The 19,583-nt window shown below is 53.7% G+C and overlaps 1 protein-coding gene across 2 annotated transcripts; it reads left to right on the forward strand.

Annotated features, from left to right (window-relative positions):
- The first annotated feature begins 1,096 nt into the window (after positions 1-1,096).
- Positions 1,097-13,167, forward strand: IFITM10 (interferon induced transmembrane protein 10). Of its 2 annotated transcripts, XM_086894306.1 has the most exons (4): positions 1,097-1,287; positions 2,381-2,493; positions 3,511-3,925; positions 12,279-12,599. In XM_086894306.1, exons 1-4 carry the CDS (start codon positions 1,165-1,167, stop codon positions 12,426-12,428), a joined length of 801 nt encoding a protein of 266 aa, XP_086750432.1. In that variant the 5' UTR covers positions 1,097-1,164; the 3' UTR covers positions 12,429-12,599. The 2 variants fall into 2 exon arrangements, with proteins under 2 accessions (XP_086750432.1, XP_023784717.2); XM_023928949.2 differs by lacking the exon at positions 2,381-2,493 and having other exon boundaries at positions 1,171-1,287; positions 12,279-13,167.
- The last annotated feature ends 6,416 nt before the right edge of the window (positions 13,168-19,583 follow it).

Below are 19,583 nucleotides of genomic sequence, written 5' to 3' on the forward strand. Positions count from 1 at the left end.
GGAAATAGGAAAAGAGCATTTAAGAGTCTGTGGACTTTTTCCTTCAGAAATAAAAAAAAGCAGGGTCAGGTTCTGCTAATGGTTTTCTGAAGAGCTTCAGTAGGATTTGAGATGGAAGATTTTCTCACAGCGCTTGATTATGCTACAGCCCACATGTTTTTAACGTGATTATGGGATAATTGCTTTGGGGCAGGAAGCATCCTTCTGTTCTGTTTGTCCCGTGCTTAGCACAAGGGGAAGCCAGCCTTGATGCCACAATAATGCAGGCAATTATTCGTATTCACCCCACCTTTTATTTGAAAGGAAAGTAGTCCTAGACCATATGGTTGAGGGCGTGCATGCATGACCTTTGAAGATCCCCAGGAAATTGGAGGAGAGTTAAAATAATGCAGAATATTGAGGGGTTTTATTCCTTCCATTTTTTTATGTCAGTTCCCTGGGTCACATGAATGGTTTTTGAACCAGTGATGCTGCATATATGCCACTGTGGTCCACGTAATAAAACTCCCACCTCTCACACTTAACATGGAGGAAGATGATGAATCACTCACCCAAAGACCAAAAAGTGTTCTGCAAACTGTAGGGATGACCTGGTACCTGGAGAAGAGGAAAAGCAGCCATTCAACCTCCCTGACGTTTCAGTCCTATTCATACAGGGAATGTGACTGTCTCTGTTGATCTCACATTCCCCCACACCACCCTGCTACCTCCTCCTGCCTGCTCCAAACCCCCTCTGACCTTTTTCTCTGCTCCCCCTCCATCCCTGCCTGACATTAAGAAGAGGAGCAGCCTTACCCACACAACTTTCCCCAGACAAATGAACAGCAGGCTCATCAGTAGCTCCAGTCTCTATCCATGGGGTTTCACTGCTTCTCCTGAGCCTACAGGGAGGATACTCTGCACAACTGAGTTTGTCCAAGCCCTCCAGAAAAGCTGAGGACAGCTGGCCATGGCTCTGCCTCACCTGCAAACCTCTTAATCCCACAGGAGCATCACTCTCACCCTACCACTGCCCCTGTTTCTTAGCAGCTTCTTGGAGAGAGATCTGGGTCTCATAACAGGCAGCTGTAGCACTAATAAAACTTACTTTACTTTGGCAGGACCCAATGCCACTCCACCAGCAATAAATCCTGAACCAGAGGGCAATTTGTCCTTTTCTAACCAATGCAGGCACCTTCAGAAGGATTAAACTGCTCTCATGGAAGGTGGGCCTCCTCCAGCCTCAGAGACCTGTGGATGTGCAAGAAGTTCCACCACATCACACCAACCCACAGCGATGAACATAGGGTGGGTGCCCCTACACTGGAGCCAAACCTGCCTGTGAAGAGCTGAGTGAATTACCATCCTTATTTCTTAGCTCAGCACTTTGTGGGTAGGCTTAAGGCTTTTCCAGAGGATTTCCCTTCCCTTGCAGTTTCTGCTCACACGAACTTTTGTTCTACCCACCCTGTTTCCAGTACTCTGGGGATTTCTATGCTACCCTTCCCCAGTGCCACAGCTAAACTGCCTGCTGCAACAAGGCCACCTGCACCAGGCTATGTCACTGTGGGGTGACACGGTGTGTCCTTGTGTCCTCACTCTCCCTGTGCCACGGCTGCATCCTCCTGAATGACCTGCAAGCTGTCCCTGCACGGCTCCAGCTGCTCTCCATCATCATGTCCCTGGGGGGATGCTACCGCAGCATCCGAGAGCTGGGATTCCATGCAGCTTCCAGGCTGTTAGCAATGGGAGGTAGCAAGAACATCCCTGACCCTGTGCTAAGCATGGGCACAGCCAAACCTCCTGCGCTTGACCAGCCTTCGTGACACCCCCACCCCCCTCCCCTAAAGCAGCCACATGCCGTGCATCCTGCTGCCGGAGTGCTCCCACCCCTACCTGCTCTGGGATTTGCTCCGTGCCAGCAGGATCTGTGACCTCACACACAGGATTTATCCCCTTTCCATTCATCCCCTCACCACCAGACCCCGTTTTTCCCCACAGCATTGCATCACCACCACCTCCCCTTGTTAATTCCGGTTGTCCCCACGCACTCCTGCCACACTTGTTTTAGTTTTTCACCCAGATCCATAGCGGTGAACCCGCAAACAAGGCTGCAGCGAGTCCCCGCTGCAAAGGTCTCTGTAGGTGATACTGGGGAGAGCAGGGCCGAGCATCCCCTCCTGGTGCTCGGGGAAGCCGCTCGGCCGGGGCCCAGGAGATGCCCTTCTCCAGCGGGGCGCTACCAGGATGCTCCAAGCAGGAGGTGACGTCCCAGTGGGGGGGACACGAGGAGAGGAGCTGAGACACGGAGGAGCTCTCCTGCGTTTAGCATGTTCGGGGGGAGAAAGGGGGCTGCAGGTTGACCTTCCCATCCCCTAAGTCCCCCTCTGCCCATCCCTAGCCCATGGGTGCCCCCCTCCCCGCCCTCCCCTCCTCCTTCAACTCCAGCGCCGAGGAAGCCGAGCCGGAGGCAGTGCTGAGCCGGATATGCAGCGACTCCCCGCATCCCTCCTTGTGAGTATCCCTCGCTCCTCCTGATGCCTTCGGAGGAGACCGATGGACGGACGGACGGGCAGCCAGAGGTGGACTAGTCTCTTCTATTTGCAAAGCTAGGGTGGAGGGGAACTTCTTCTAATATCCCCTTCCCCATCCTCCCCTCCTCCTCTTCCTCCACCTCCCCAGACACGATAGCATTAAAAAAAAAAAAAAAAAAAAAAAAAAAAGGGGGGGGGGCGGAATGTGGAATTGGAAACCTGCTGGCAGGTGGAAGGAACCGGGAAATGGAATCACATCTGGAATCCCACAAAGACTAGGACTCAGGGAAAAAAATGCCCCCCAAAATACCCACCCCGCTAAAGAAGGAGGGAGGGAGGGAGGGCGGAGGGGCGGGCTGCTCTGCCGCACCGGGAGACCCGCTCCGCCCGCAGCCCAGCCACCGGCTCCCATCCCGGCATGGGACAGAAAGGAGAAGGCCCCGACAGACGGACAGACAGACAGGCGGCCGGGGAGGGCTGCGGGGGGGGCTGCAGCGCGGCCGGCTGGCAACTCCCTCGCAGCCCCCCCGGCGCCTCCCAAGTGTTTCTGTCTGCTTTTATTTGTCTCCTTTTTTAAAGAAAGATGCTTTCCCCAGTGGTGGCTGGAAGGCGGGTCACGCAGGCCAGCGGGCAGCGGCGGGGGGAGGCCGTGGCCGAGGGGGAGGGATGCTGCCCGCCCTGCCCGCTCCTCTGCCCCCGCCGCGGGGCCGGGGCCGGCGGCAGCTCCGCGCCGAGGCGGCGGCGTCGTGGTCCCCGGGTGTAGCGGTGCTCCCTCCTCCCTCTCCTGCCTGCCCTACTCTCCTCCCTCTCTCCTCTGCCCACTCCCTCACTCCTCTCCCTGCTCTCTCCTCGGTCTCCCGGTCCCTCTCTGTCTCTCCCGCCTTCCCCCCACGTCTCCCCTTCTCTGCTCCTTGCCCCCTTTCTCTTCTCCCCCTGCCCCCGGCCTTTCCACCCCCTCACCCCCATTTTTCACGGGGGGGGCTTTTCGCTTTGCCAGGGCAGAGCGCGGTGACGCCGCGGCAGCCACCACGGAGAGGACACAGGACCCCCCCTTGGGCCCGCCATGCCCCTTTGAGGGGGTGGCCTGGACCCCGAGACCCCCGCAAGGCCCCCCGCAGGGCTGCTTCGCCTGCATCGCCAAGCCCCCAGCTCTCCGGCAAGCTTCGCCCGTCCTGTCTCCTTCTTCTGCCGTTTATCTCATGGAGAGCAAGAGCTGCAAAGGGGACAGCCTGCGGCCAGCGGTCCCGTGCAAGCACTCGGTGGAGAAGAAGACGATGACCAACCCCACCACCGTCATCGAAATCTACCCTGACACCACCGAGGTGAACGACTACTATCTCTGGTCCATCTTCAACTTTGTATACCTCAACTTCTGCTGCCTCGGCTTCATCGCCTTGGCCTATTCACTGAAAGTGAGTACTGAGCGCGAGGCTCGGGGTAGGGGGTGACCAGGCAGGGGGGGAAGCCTCTGGGGGTTGTGCCTGATGTGAAACACATCTTTGCCACCCAAATGAGAGGCTGCAGACAATGGGGATGGGAAGAGCTGAGGAGCCTGGGATGTTAGTTCAGATGGGGAAGAGGTGCTTTCACTTGCTCCAAGTACCCTCGGAGGCTCCTCTGTACCGTGGTGGCAGGGTGACAGGCAGGCAGCACGGGGCTGGTTTGGCTCATGCTGCACCTGCAGGCACGCCGGCACTATGTCCCTTGTTTGGGATCCTGGCTGTTAGAGATCATCAGGATGGGAGCCAGCAGCACTGGATGGTCAGGCAGGAGCAGTAAGAAGCAGCCAGCCAGGATCAGCCATCAGCTGGGAAGTTGCAGGGGGTAAGAAGCTTACAAAGTGCAGGGCAATCCTGCCTGTTTCTTGCCCTCTCTGTAATTAAAACACCCGAGCTCATGGCCAGCTTCCTCCACCCCAAGCCCTAAAAATCCAAAAACAAGCCCTGGAGACCTGCCAGCATCATGGGAATGGTGAGGAGGTGGAAGAGAGTGCAGGGGGCTTCCCACAGTGCTGGGCTGGGGGGATACAGAGCTGTGTTGTTGGAGAGGGTGATGGCGTGGAGCACAGCCCATGATGGGAATGGGACCAGGTTATTATTCCCGATAGCTGCAGGGGAGAGCAGCCCGGCAGGAATGGTGCCTGGCAAACAGGCAGCCCCTTGGCAGCTGCCAGGAGAGAGGGGCCTGGGCTGCCCTCCCCTTCCCTGCCTGCCAGATGCAAAACTAACTGAATGGATGTGCAGAGAGCCCGGGGCGGCTGGGTGGCCCGGAGAGGAGCTGGCTGATTTGTTTTGGCAGGCAGCATTTAGAGGAAGGCCAGGGTGCAGACGGGCTTCGTCACAGAAGCAGATCAATTAACCCCATACAGCTCCTGTGAGCTGGACTGTGAGCACCCAGCACTGCAAGGAGGCTGCTCCCAACACTGCCAGGGTCTCCATCAGAAAGGCTCAGGGACAAGTCTGCAGCCCCTTGTCCTGGGCTCACCCAGCACTGGCCTTGTGGTGCCTGCCTCGGTTTCTCATTCCCTGAGATGGGAGACGAGCTCTCATCCATTGCCTGTGCAGGAGGCTCTGCTGCTGCCTGGGTGAGGCACTTAAATCATCCTGGGGCGAAGCATCATCACAAGCAAAGGGCAAATCCAGTCAGTAGCAGGCTAAGGGAGCAAGTCCCTTAATACCCCCCATACCTTGATCCAGCAAGGGAAGAAAAAACTGGCTTCCTCCATATTTTTTTAAGCTCTTCCTTGTCTGTATTTGTCTTTAACAACTGACATCTTTCCCGTGGAAGGGGCTACCATGAGTATCTGGGTTCCTTGCTGCTGCAGCAGTGAGGGCAGGACAGCCTGAGAACAAGGCTGACCCATCCCCTGATGACAGGATAGTGTCTGCCACCTGCAAAGTTTTTAGAGGCTGGACCCTTCGCTATCCTTAACATGGGGTGGAAGGAAAGGCAAAAGCCCAGAGTAACTCAGGCCCTTGCACCAGAACAGAGGTGTGGGCTCAGCATCTGTCTGCAGAGATCTAGAGGACATAAACTTAAGCATGAAAAAAAGAGGCAGTGGTGAGGAGAGGCAAATGGGAAAATTTGCTCCAAATCAGAGAAAGAAGAATAGAAGATGGCTGTCTTCTATTCCAAAAACCAGCCTCGGCTTTTGGACTGAGAAGGCGGTAGCTGATGGGACGTAACCGCGGTACCCAAACAGAGGTAACGCTGAGCGGGTAGAAATAACTCTGCTCTGGTTTTGGAGCTCCCCAGTGGCTGTGACTCTGTGGCAAGGGGAAAATAGAAACAAAATGTCCCTCAGAGGCAGAGGACAGAGCTAGCAAGTGGCTGAAGGGATGCTGAGTGCTCTCACAAAGTGCTATTGGGATGGGTGGTGAGAAGCAGTGCAGATGCTGGGGCAGTAGCAGGTCTGTCCAGGAGAAGACTGGGATGTTCAGAAAGGCAGCTGTGTTCCTTACCCACAGCTACTGCAGGGATCTTCACAACACCGTAGCCAGGCTGGGTGTTATGGTTGTTTCTCCAGAAGCATGTTTTCTTTTCTTTTACCATCAATAATGTTTTTCCCGAAGTTCAGAGAAAACAGGAGCAAGAAATGCCCTGAGGACAGATATCCCTTTAAACAGACTTCTCTTGTTTCTCTGCAATTAAATGTAAGGACATTTGAGCAGTTGGCACTTAAGTCCAGCCTTTCTAGAATGTCTGTGCTCTGTGGGGACTGACTAAGGTGCTGTAGGAAGGAGAAGAGTGAAGCTGCACCTTCCTCTCCCTGAGCCTCTTCTGGGACACCTGACAGCAGAGCCCTCAGCCAGTGGAACACAGGTTTCCTCAAGGACCATCAGTGCACTGATGCCATTAAGCTGTTCCTGGGTTACAGCTTTTACACTTCCTTTAAATAACTGAAACATCTAGCACTTTCAGGAATTACCGTTTTCATTATCAGAAATAGCATTTTCAATTCCCTGTCATAAAGGTCACCTGCTTCTGACAGATTTATACTGTTAATAAAGCAGTATCTCCTTTGTGACCCAAGTCCATGAGATGTTTCAGTATGTATCTCAGCACACCCTAGCATTTCCTCTGGTTTCAGCAGCATAATGCCCACACTGGAAGACAGATATATCCTTGGTACACTTGAATATTACTGTGAAGCTGTCTCCTTCCTCATGCCCTATTTTATTGGTTCCAGCCACATCTGGGAAAACAGGTATGGCCTTTTGCATGCTAGCTACACCCTTCTAGATTTCGTTCTGCAGGTAAATGCTATTTCATGGTGACAACAATTTACTAAAAAAATGTCAAAAATCCTCACCGCAGCACCAAAGAATTTGTGAAGAAAGAAACACATGAAGTCAGGTGAGGGCAGAAACTGTGACATACAAGGCAGGTTCTGTGTGTGACAGACATCAGAGCCAAGCACTCTGAACAAGAGTGTGGCAGCATGCCTCATCTTTATTTACCCCCATAGGAGGCCAGATCCTCAGCAAACACAGCTTGCTGGGCTGCAACGGGGTCACACAACTCATGGATCCCTCCAGGGGTCATTTCTAGCATCTCAGGCTTCTCAAGGTCAGCCTCCTGGAGTGCAAGCAAGGTGCTTGCATCTAATCATGTGTGCTGGATGCTGGGGGAGAAGAGATCAACAGCAGGACCAGGGAAGTTAGAAATCCTGAAGTAACCCTAATCCCAGCCCAGCACAGATAAAAGTATCACTCCACCAGCAACGCTTTGGATTCAGTTGGTTTTGATCAGAAGCAAATGTTGTGGTCTGATATTCAGCAGCTCCCTCCCTTCCCCTTTCCCAGCTCCAAGCGGTAATGAATGATGCATCAGTGCCTGGTGGCAGGAGATCTCACTTCAGTTGTTCAGAGGTTCGTCTCTGGAGACTGTCGGGGTGAGCCAAGTCCTTCTCTGTACCCATTGTGCCATGAGGCGATAGATCAGAGGAGCTGGGATCTGAGATGAGCCGCAGTATGGATGCCTCGCTGTGCCTCTGTAGAGATGAAGGTGCCAAGGAGCCTTTCTGGCTTTTTAAGCAGCCCACAGCATTGCTTGCAGAGTTTTCTTGCCCCTTGAGGTCATGGAAATATGCCAGGCTCTCTTGCCTGCTCTCTGCCCAGCCCCCTAGCACACAGCTGTGGGCACGACTGTTTGCCTTCCCCTCTTGCCACATGTTGATCTTCCTTGTTTCGAGTGGAAGCAGACCAGCACGAATCCACAGCTATTTGTTAACCCCGAGAAGCTGCCGCACCCAACCTCTCAGGCAGGCTCTCATCCTGCTTTTCGGAAGGAGCAATGGTTTACGGACGTGGGTGAAATGCAGGGGTGACAGTCCCGTGACGCCAGTGCCGGTGTGGTGGAGGCACGTGGGCTGGAGAGCTCTTGAGCAATTCACAGAGCAAATAAATCCAAGGATCGCCTCCAAAGCTCCTTCTGTGCAGAGACATGGAGCTCTGCATAGAAATGGGTTTACTGACAACCAGCTGTGGACTTCCAGGCTGCCTTAAAAACAGCCTCATTAGACTTGTTATCAACAAGCCATTTGTCTCCTTCTGCAAGCTGAGGCAGCACTTTTTACTAGAGCAGCAAGTTTGCTGCTCCCAAAAATGAGAGGGGCTGAGCCTCAGGGCAGACAGAGGGGAGGTGACTGCTGGGGGAAGGAGTGGGGTGGTAGGATCCAAGGGGAGCACTTGGAGAGAAAGCAAAACCCCAAGGAAACAACATGCAGAGAGGATGGTGATGAGAGGGAGGAGAGAAAGAACCCTTGGGCACTGGCATGCTGGAGGTGTGGGAGGACACAGTGAGATGGAGAAATTGGAAGACAAGGTGAGCAGCACGGAGGTGACAGGCAAGTAGGGATGGATGGATGGATGGATGGATGGATGGATGGATGGATGGATGGATGGAAAGGCCACACCACCTTTTGTTGATAGGAAGGGAGAGAAGAGAGGTTTGCATGTTAGAGCACAAAAGCTGGCTCTGTTTCATGTAAGGATAGTCATGGAAGAAGAAAGAAATTGTGTAAGTCGCCAGCCTGGATCAGAGGTGAGCTCTGCCTTGTCCAGGAGGGGGATCTCCAAAAAGGCCACCACATAGTGCTTGGAGGTGCCCAGGGAAACCCCAGTCAGCAGATATAACTATCCTCACACCCCAGTCATCTCAGTGCAAAACAGGGCCAAAAATCCCCATCTAGTTTTAGGCAAAGTGAGGAGGGTCAAAGAGATGATGAGAAGAGCCTGTGACTAAGAAAACACCACACCTGGGTCTGGGGTAGGGGTTCAGCCTTGTGACCTTGAGGACCTGTTCCTCACCATGCTTCATCTCTCTGGCTATGGAAGGAATCAGCTTCCAGGGCTCCCAGAAGCTCGTGCACCAGCTGCCAGCACATGATGATGGTGGCCACAGGAGCATGAAAAGAGGAAAAGCTGAAGCTGGGCTATAAGAAAGACACCAGCATCTCCTTAAGGACAAAGCAGGGAAGGAGCTGAAACACTTATTAGAGCTCCTCCAGAGCCTGTCTCAGTTGCCACAGCAGGACATTAAAGGGAGACATCTGGAAGCATCTGGGGGTGCAAGGCTATGCAGGAGGAAGCAAGGCTGTCCTGGAGAGATATGTGAGGCTGGAGACATGAGTGGTTTGTAAGGAGAAACTTCTTTTCATTGTGCTTTTAGTCTACAAGGGCCCTTGCACTTGTTTGGTGTTTAGAGACTCCATTTCAGTATAAATGGTTATGGGCAATCAGGGATGATTTTCATGAGGGTGACCACTGAAGCCATGGGGTTGGCAGGGTTGTGTGGGTGGAACCAGCTGGAGGTGCAGGGAGAGGAGGCAGCTGGGTGCCCTTTGGTAGGAGGCAAAGGTGGCCATCGCATCATCCTTTGGACCCAAACAACAGGAAAGAGGGGAGATGGGAGGGACAAAAATAAGGAACTGTGGGAAAATGGTGTCACTGGGGAGAGGGCAGCCCCAGGCACCCCTCACCACAGATGCTCAGCAGCAGCAGCATGACAAGAGCAGGGTGAAAGGAAGAGCCATGGGCAAATCAAGGAGAGACACAGCTGAAGTGTGTCATGGGAAAGGGCTAAAGCACCTGTCACCAGTGAAATCCGGTGTCAGGTGGGAGAGGGGCTGGGAGAGGCTGCTGGGAGCACTGGAGGAGGCTGAGCATGGAAATTAGGGTTGTAGGGTGCCCCAGGGACAGGAAGAACAGGAGGTGAGGAGTAGGAGACAGCTCCTGGAGCCAAGAGGAACTGGCCCCACAAAGGCAAAGCGGTTTGGCTGAGGGAGGGTTGCAGAGCTCGGTGTGCCGGCCACGCCGGTCTGCTGGAGAAACCTCTGTCTGCCTGGCAAACACCGAGAGCAAACGCCGGCTTGCCTGCAGCACAGACTGAGTTACGGTGCAAGAAGGGGCAAAAGGCATTTGCTCCGTGTCGGTTTTGCCTCAGGCAGCTCCACCGCTGGGAAGAGGAAAGTGTGTGAGAGCTTCAAAGAGTCTGCTGGGAGCAGCAAGCGGGATTCCTGGCCTGAATCCAGCACCTCTGGGGCTTCTCACCAGCGCGTGAGGAGGTGCCAAATGCCTGGTGCTGCTGAGCCCAGGGGTTTCGGGGAGGATGTTAAACTTACTGAATAATTTCAAATGTGAGTCATCCCGGACATTCAGCTGACACAGAAAGCATGTGGGCTCCCAAGCTGCCGGCTTGATGACTTCCCAGAGATCATCTCCTCTGCTGAGAGCTCCAGCCAAGTGTGCCCCAAAGACACATGCAGTTTGTGACTATCCTCTCTTCGCGATCCCAGAAGGATGCTGAGCTGAGCACTCCGCAGCAGGGCAATGAGTAGATGGCTCCAGCTCCAGGCTCCAAGGAGCAGGGCACATCAGATGCTGAGGACATGGCATGGTTTGATTTAATACAAGTATGAAAAATAGGCTCATTCTTGCCTATGTGCCTGCCAGCACCAGATCTTGTGGGTCTCATAACAACAGCAGCTTCCCTACCCACGGTTCAGAAGATCAGGGTTTGCTTGTGCAGAGAGGTCCTCATTGGTATGATGGAGGGCAGGAATGTTGCTTGAGGGCCTGAAATGCAGCTTTGGAGGGCCCATAAAGCAGCACAGCTCAGTGGAACAAGGGGTACAGCAACCCTTCCCCATGTCCAGCAGAAGGCTTTCAGGACAGCCCTGTGGGTAAGCACTGCAGGAGGAAAAGAGAAGTCTGTAAGATGTGGCCTGAATCTGTTGCAGTGTCTTTTTGGAAAGCTCCTGATCGATAAAAGCGTTTTAATATTCCTCAGTCTGACTCTGGTGCTGGTTTTTGCAGCTTGCCACCCTCGTCCGGTGTCCGGCCAGCATTGCCTGGCGGGGCTCTCACTGCTGGCAGCAGGGCAGGTGAAGGGCTCACAGCCCCACTCGCCACAGCCCCCACCCAAGAGAGAGCAGTGGGGCAGGCCCTGCCACACCCTGGGCACCTGCCTGGATACAGGAAATGGATGAGGTTTCTTGGTCCTTTTGTCCAGGTCCTTGTGTTCATCCTTGTGGCTCCAGCTGCTTGAGTCTGCTGAGTGTTGGCTGAAGGGGCAGCCTGGGGACAGGGACATATCCCTGCTAGGAAACAGTGGAGTCTGACCCCTCCTCTGCTGGGATCCAGCTGCAGAGCTGCTGCTGGTGGACAGTGCCGTCAGCTGCCTGGTGCTGCCATTGCTGCCTGCCTGGCTGTGCTGTCACTGCCTGGCTGTGCCATCCGCTGCCTCGCAGTGCCATCTCTGCCTGCTCGTAGCATCATTGCCTGGCTCTGCCATCTGCTGCCTTGCAGTGCCATCGTTTCCTTGCAGTGACATGTGCTGCCTGGCAGTGCCATCCACTGCCTGGTGATGCCACATGCTGCCTGGTAATGCCACTGCTGCCTGGCAGTGTCATCTGCTGCCTTGCAGTGCCATCTGCTGCCTGGTAATGCTGTAGCTAGTCCATCGGTAATGGCCACTAGTGGCATTGCTGCCTGGCAGTGCCATGCAGTGCCTGGCAGCCTGCAAGTGCTGGGGACAGGCCCGTGGCATGGATATGCACAATCATTACTCACTGCAGAGCTGTCCCAAGGAAAGCCCATAAAAGTCCCAGCCCACAGGATACTGAAGGGAGTAGACTGTGCTGTCAGAATAGAGAACTGCCTGTGGCAGAGATGCTACACAATCCGCATAAGACCTGCAAAAGGAAAGGAGCTCATTAACCCAGGACTACTTAATATGCTGGAGGCTGGTGCGCAGCCCTGGAGCTGCAGTAGGATGCCGTGCCAGGTTTCACCCGCTCGGGCCCTCAGTGCAGACGGAGGCACAGGGATGCACACCGAAACTGCAGCCAGCTTTCCTTCCCCCTCGTGGGCTGGGTGAGCCGGAGCCTGGTGCCACAGGGCCACCTGTGACACGGTGGGAAGCGTGCTGTAGTGCCTGGGGTGTACACTGGCATCTCAGTGCCTTCGTGCACCCTCAGGCTCCAAATGACACTGCCCCACCATGGGACCCTGGTTTGCCTAGTTGGTAACAGCAATGGGTCACTCTTTCAGGATTTTTCTGCTTCCAAGAATTTCCAGCCCACAGGTGCTTGGCTTCACAAGCTTAACCCATAGCAGAGATGGGGTGCAAACCTCACCTCAGGGTGTTTTGTAGTACAGGCAACCACATACAGGTGCACTGGGTTTTGTGGCTGTTGCTTGAAACAAGTTATGTCTTTCATACATGTTGCAATTACTTCATTTAATTATCTTTTTGTCTCAGGTCCGGGATAAGAAACTCCTCAATGACTTAAATGGAGCAGTTGAAGATGCCAAGACAGCCCGGCTTTTTAACATCACCAGCTCAGCCCTTGCCACCTTCTGTATCATCCTTATCTTCATCTTCCTGCGATACCCTCTCACTGACTACTGAGTGAGGCCAACAGCAGCTGCCGCCGCCAAAATGCCTCTACGCCAGAAGTGTCTGCAGTTTCTTGTAGCAAGGACACACAAAAAAACCAACCACCACACCTTGATTGCAAAAAGAAAAAGAAAAAAGGTCAATTAAATACATAAATAAAAGTTAAATTAGTTCATCAGCCCAGCTGAGCATACCCTTCTTGCCCTGAAATGGTATGTGAACAGCTGAAGGGAAAGGTCTCACTCTTACACATGTACAGGAAGAAAAATAGACCAAAAAATATTTGTTTTATGGCCAACAAGCTGTGTGAAAAGAGCGTGCAAAGCCCAGAGCTACGCACACTTAGTAGCAGACAGCTGAGCTCTAGGGAGCAGTGGGGTCCTGTGGAGCTGGAGACACATACAGTGATGGATGGGGATCATGGCAGGGCTGGCTCACAACATATCAGGTGTGTTCAGACCACCCCACCACCCCCAGCTTGTGGGGGTTTCTTTTCCTTTTTTCTCTTGAATTTCACCCACTGGTTCAACAACTCCCAACCCCTGGAGAGCTGAAGGTGTTAGGAAGTTCATGCTGGGGAGCCCCAAAGCCTCCAGAGAAACCCTGAAGTGTTAAAGGGCAGGTTTCTCCCTGGGATTTCCCAGCAGTGCTGAGAAGGAAGGCACCTTCTGGAGAACTCACCTAAGCCACCTAAGTGGAGTGCTACTGTATTTCTCTAAACAGTCAATAAAAAGATACCTCTGATATGTGATGCTGCTGGGTTAATTCCTTCCTTAGCAGGGCTCCTGGTCTCTATGGGCTGGCAAGAGAAAATGCTAATGTCACCAGCAGCTGCTCGGGAGAGATTTAAAGCAGGAGTGAGGGATGCTGCTGCAGGTCAGGGCCACGTGCAGCCGCGAAGGAGAGCGCAGACCCAGATTTAAGAGCAGAGACCTCAGTGACTCCTTGATGGAAGATCTATGGCAAGCAGGCAAAGGCAGCCAAGCAGGCAGGGCCCCCCTCCCCTGCTAGGACCAACACTGAAGAGAGAAATAAATTGCTGCAGTCTGAACCTGCTGCTACTGCAGCACTTCCCAGGGTCATTATGGAGAGCCAGATTTCGGAGACGACGTGTCTTTGCCACTGAAACAGACAGGAGCTCCGAGCCCTGCCCAATAGCTGCCTGCAGCTGCCTGTCATGCTGCAAATCAACACACCCTGACTTGAAAACACCCATAAATTAATGACAAGACCAGGACTAAAATACAGCTTATCAGCCCCTCTGATCCTTCATCTCATCTCATATGCCACAGCTGCCTCATCTTTTTCCAGCTGTAAGACGACCTCATGCCAAGGGGCACCAGTCACTGTAGACCAGCCACGGAGCTGGGAGAAGGCATCAGGACCCACCTTTGCACCCACCCTGAAAGCAGAGGTGAAGCAAGAGATGGGGAATGCAGACAGACTGTCATGGGACACTTCATCATCTGCTGAGTGCATGGTTAAATCAGCAGGCTGTCTCTGGGCTGTGCTCAGCGAGGGATGTGCCATAGTGAGATGTGGGCACAGATCATGAAAAAGCTTCCCTGAAAGAATCAGGAGTTGTCACCTCCTTCCTGCTCAGGTCTCCACACCTTCATCCTGTACTGGGCTTCATGTATCAGGGGAGCTTTGGACAGAAAGACCTGCAGTCCTCCCTGCTCCCGACTCACTGGAGAGCATTTCCACCCCAGGCCAGATCAGGGGTCTGTTTTGCAGCGAAGTTTTGGTTGGGAGTGCAGTGTATGATGCCCTGAAAGTATCTTGGCCTTGAACAGCTCTATGATCATTCATTCAGAGATCAATACTCTTCCCAGCCTCTCTTGATTACTTATTGCTCCCTTCCCTGAGGGGTCACAGCCATCGGTGTTTCCATCCTAACATATGTAGGGGCTATAGCCAGTCCCCGTCCCAGGCTGAGGGAGGAGGTGGCCTGTCATGATGGCAATGCCCCTCAAAGAGGGTACAGCCAAAATAACTCACGCTGCAGCCTCCCTGAACTGGCAAATTATATCCCACTGGGACAGTGCTACCTTAGGTAAGACCCAGACCAGTCATCCCAGGACCCTCTGAGGTTAGGAGAGGCACAGAGATGAAATTGTATTCCCTTTTCCCTCCCCCTGTACCTGCACCAAGCTCACTTTGTCTGTTTCTGAGGCCTTGGCTTGGTATCCTTCCCCATAACACCTCTCAAGCTTTTCAGCTCAAACACAAGCGCAGCTGGGTGGGCTTGGGGGATAACTCAGACAAGGTCAGCCTATGTGTAGTGCCAGGGGCTCCAAGCTGCAGCTGTAGATCCCTGCGGGACCTATGGCATCTCTTGCAGTAATGAGTGCATTCCTTTCCATGAGCTGGGACTCATGTCAGCCACACTGCAAGTGCTTTGGCACTCAGAGACCACTCCCAACTCTAGGAAATCTTGCAGGGACAATGCCACCATCCCCATCTCCTGTGCTACACAGGAGAGAGCCGCCCTGCTTGGCATGCAGGCATGGGGCTGCTCAGATAAAGGCAGAGCTGACACAAAACTGGAAGTGACCCAAAGCCAGCCTTTTCTACATTTAACAAGTGTGACAAATGAGTTATCATCATCTCTTCCCCTGACGGACCATCTTATCTGCAGGAAAATGGATGCTGGTTTAATGAACCAGGGGGAATACTGAACTGACTCAGCAGCATTTTTTGCACGTATAACCCATCCGGGATGGAGAAACGGGGTTATTATTAGTAGCCATCATATTTATTGTTTGTTACCCATGTTTTAGGAGGTGAAATTGCTGTGCTGCAGCAGGTTGGAGGTCCACCCAGATCAGCCACGGACAAGAACAGGGTAGCAAGAAAGACGCCTGGAGGATGGGATGACCGACCCCAGCACACACTCAGCTCCACCACAGCCCTTGCCTCGGGTCCACCTGTCGTGGGGCAGCAAAACTCCTGTGCTCTCCCTTGCTCTCTCTTAGTGTCTCCATTAAAGGGGAGTCCCTCCAATTCCACAGCAGAAGGAAAGCACCCCCAAAACGGGAGAAATAAGGGGGACCTGTAGATTTCCAACCTTTTTGGGGAGAAAAAAATAATAATTTATTGATGCATGGGTCTTCCAAGTGAAGCAGCATCAAGGTATTCAGCATTCATTTCTCATCTTGTCAGTGTCAGGGAACCCCAAACTGAGACAGCAGAACTACATCCCCATATACTGTCAGGCAAGTACATCCCAGATTGCACCAACTGTGCTGTTAAGCAAAAGAAAGAACTTTTTTCCTTCTGAGGGAACAAGGGAAAGAAAAGCAGCAGCCAAATTCGACAGGTCCTCTAATTTTTCTTCTTTTTTTTTTTTTTTCTTTTTTTTTTTTTTTTTTTAATTTGCAAGAAAATTCTGGAAGTTCGGGTTTTGCCAAGGCTGACACCCGCCGCGGCAGAAGGCAGGCTTTCAAGAGTTGCTTCTCTGCCTTTTCACTTCTGCCACTCACAACGTCGCGCCGCGCTCTCCAAATCGCACTTTTTTTTTGGCTGCGAAGCCGCAGCCTCTGTTGCACTCCGCGGCGGGAAGGAAAACTGTGAGGAGGGGGTGGAAGAGAGGAACAGCCGAACGCAACTTGAGAAGCATCTTTTGAGATGGGGAAAAGCTGACGGTCACGTTGCCATTTAAAGATTTAATTGTATTCCTTCGGGAAACTGAGCCTGACAGCTTGATGAGGATTGCTTTTTGGGTTTTGTTTAGCTCGGTAGGGGGGAGCGATCGTTCCCTGTTAGGCGACATTGTGCAATTGTGCCTAAAACACCTGGGCTGATTTTGTGTCCCTGGTAGCTGGAAGGCGCTCGCGGTGGGCCCGGGGAAAGGCCACCGAGGTCACCGTCCGGAGAGGAGATGCTTCGGGACGGCGCTGCGATGCCCCGGCTGCGGGGGGACCCCGAGGGCAGCGCCAGCACCCAGGGGAGGTGGCGGGGGCAGGGTGTCCGAGCCGAGCCGGGGCTGTCAGGCTGCAGAAGGCAGGCAGAGGGCCCCCTCTCCCCGCCGCACGCCGCCGGCAGCGCACTGCCCATGGCCGGCAGCCGCGGCCGCTCTGCCCCCGGCCAGGAGCGCAGCAGGTCCATCCACGCTTCTCCCGGGCTCCCCGCCCAAGCCCCAGCACCGGGGAGCTGCGAGCCCCTACACAGGGCAAGCGGCGGCTTGTGCGAGAAGCAGCTGTGAAGCGAGGGTGGCTCCGAGAACCAGGCAGGAGCGGGTCCCCAGCCCTCCCTCCGCAGGGATGTGCCCCCCCGTGCCAGCGCCAGCCGGGACATGCGGCAGGCACATGTACACATTTACCCTCCGCAGGGAAAGGTGGCTGGCAGCCAGGCAGGGCGGGAGCAAACCTCGCCGTGCTTACGCAGGTCTCAGCGCTCACCGAGCCTCTGCCCCCGCTGCCATGCGGGGCTCGGGGATGCCACCTTTCCACAAACGCCACCAAGCCAGTTCGCCCGCAGCAGCGCGTCGAGTCCTCGCTGGTGTGAACTGGTTTGGGCTTGGCGGGTAAACACGACTCCACAATTCTCCTTTATCTTTGGGCTGACAGTAACAAACACGAGATGGAGCTCGTTCAGGTAAGGACCTCACCGGTCCAGTGTCGACACCTGCTGGTTCCCCTCCTGCGATGAGCTGCCAGGCTCAGAGCTCTGTGCAGGCAGAGCATGGTGAGTCAGGCCTGGAGCAGCCATCAGCCTGGATACCCAAATCAACAGTCAGAGAGAGATGCAAATGGCAACCTCTATTCTGCTATGGGGTGTGTAATCCTCCAGCAAAAGCCACCTAGGCTGTAGCATCACAACCCTGCTTCCCAGGCACTCCGTGGGCCGGGACACAGAGTCACGCTGCCAGCAAGCAGCAACTCTCACCTCCCTTCCCAGACATGTACTGGCATCCTGTGTGACCAAAGCCTTTTCATCTCTGTTTTACCCTCCAACGCTGTCTTATGGGGAGATGGCTTCTCAGAGGAGGAACTGGGCGGCCTTGCATAGAGCCACCAGGTTCTGGGACCTTGGCACTGTGGGTGTCCTGCGACAGGTTCAACTGCAGCACTGCCCAGCTATGGCTCGCAAACCCAGGGGGAGAGCTGGACACTGATGGAGCTGCCTCTTCCCTCCTCTCCATCCCCTCATCCGTGCGCAGGGTGGACAGTGAAGAGCGCCTGGCTCTGCAGACAGACCATGGCGGTGCGCAGTCCTGCTCGGGGGAGGAGGGGCAGGCACAGATGGCAGCAGATGCTCTCATCAGTGAAAATGATTGAAGCAAAACAAAAAAAAAAAAAACCCTAGCAACTGGTGAGCAGCCTAACAAAAAACAGCACAAGGGTACAGAGAAAGGGTCTGGACCTGACAGACCCTTGCATGGAGCCTAGCTCCATGCTGCCTTCTGGCCCAGGATAATGTTTTTCCCATCTCCATTTCACATACTAAGAAGATCATGCCTCATCCCAGAGAACTGGGCAGTGATTATTTTTTAAGACTTGGATATATTGAAATGAAATCGTTTGGTTTCTGTTCCATTCACCTGTCCCTATCCTCTCTCTTTTCCTTCTCCCTCTGCCTTCAGAGAAGTGAGTGTGACCCCAGACAGCTTCTAGGCACATCTAAGCCCCTCACCTACCCTCTCTACCCACGGCAATGTGGGCCAACATGGCACTCCATTTCAGCATTGGGGGTGAAGGAGCAGGAACGCTTCCTGCACCTGAGGGGAGCGACTGTAAAGCCTCTGTGCAGCTTGGCTGCCGCTGCCAGCCTCAGCTCCTCTGTCATGATAACCTCATGCCAGAGCAAAGGTCCTGCTCCTCCACCCCTCCTATCCCCTGACTTTGACCCGTAGTGCCAGCACGGAGGGGCCATGCCCTGCGTTTGGCACATCTCCGTGCTCCTGCCCAGCTCTCCTCCAGTATGCCCGGGGTGGAGGGAATCAGGGAATTTATTCAATGTATGATGGTTTACTTTTCCTTTTCCCCTTTGGCAGGAGTGCCTCACAGCACAGTCAGAGCTACAGAATGAATGCTTCTGCAGCATGTGCTGAGCTGAATGGCACAGCATGCAGCCCTCCAGCCTGCTCCTTCTGCGGTTAATTGCACAGTAGCTGCTCCTGCAACGTGCAGGCACAGCTCTGCACGCTGTGAAGGCTGAGCCACGCTGCACACAGGCAGATACTCGTGTAGGGAAAATGGAGACAGATCCAGGGCAGCCCCTGTGTGAGAAACACACCTGCCTGGTGATGCTGCAAGTGCCTTTTTCCTGCTCAAGTATGTCAGCTCTCTTCACTGAGTGACACCATTTTGGGCTTTGCAGAAGGTGGCGTGCACAGGGATCTGTGCATCCATCCCAGCCATGAGGTGGGAGAGCTGGGGAGAACATGGGCAGGTGCCAAGGAAGGGAGTGATGTCCTTCTCAGAAAAGCTTATGCAGAGATCACCACAGTCAATACATTTCTTTATAGAACAGAACGAGGCAATACAAAGCCTGACAAGCCCCTTCCTCCGGCACCACGGAGTGCCCCAATCCAGGACATCACAGCAAGGGTGACAGGCACACACAAGTGTTGTGTGGAACCAACCGAGCCTGGAAGAAGCAGAGCCATGCCAGCCCAAGGGCTGACTCTGGCCTCAGCTATCAGCACAGTTTTCAGGTGCCAATACCCCTTGCAATGGGAACACAGTGTCTTGTGCCACAGCCAGCCCTCCTGGGAGAGAATCATGGGATGCTGGCTCAGCCAGTGGTGTGAGGAACTGCATCTAAATAACTAGGATAAGTTAAAAAAAAAATATTATTTGGCCATTTAAAGAAATTGCAAGTTGACAAAAATGTCTTTTTTGATGGATAAGAAAGTTGGTTTGGCAGCAATTCCTTTTTCCTAGTTTTAGTTTCCTTCATGATCAGGTTCCAATTTTAATCCCTGCAGGATGCATGCAGAAGGCTCTGCTGCACTCTTCTGCACTTGGCTTGCCATGGCAATTAGGGGGCCTGGAAAACATTTTAGCAGGAACTATTACATGTACAAGCATAACCTGCATTTGAAACATGTAGCTGGGATGCAGTCCATCTCTGGATGTGTCTGAAATCTGGGAAAGAGAAAAAAAACAGAGTGGGGTAAATTATTTTTAAGTGCTTTACCTGAAACAAAGTGCTTTCCTT

This window comes from Cyanistes caeruleus, chromosome 6, assembly GCF_971803275.1.
Source record: "Cyanistes caeruleus chromosome 6, bCyaCae1.hap1.1, whole genome shotgun sequence".
NCBI lineage: Eukaryota > Metazoa > Chordata > Aves > Passeriformes > Paridae > Cyanistes > Cyanistes caeruleus.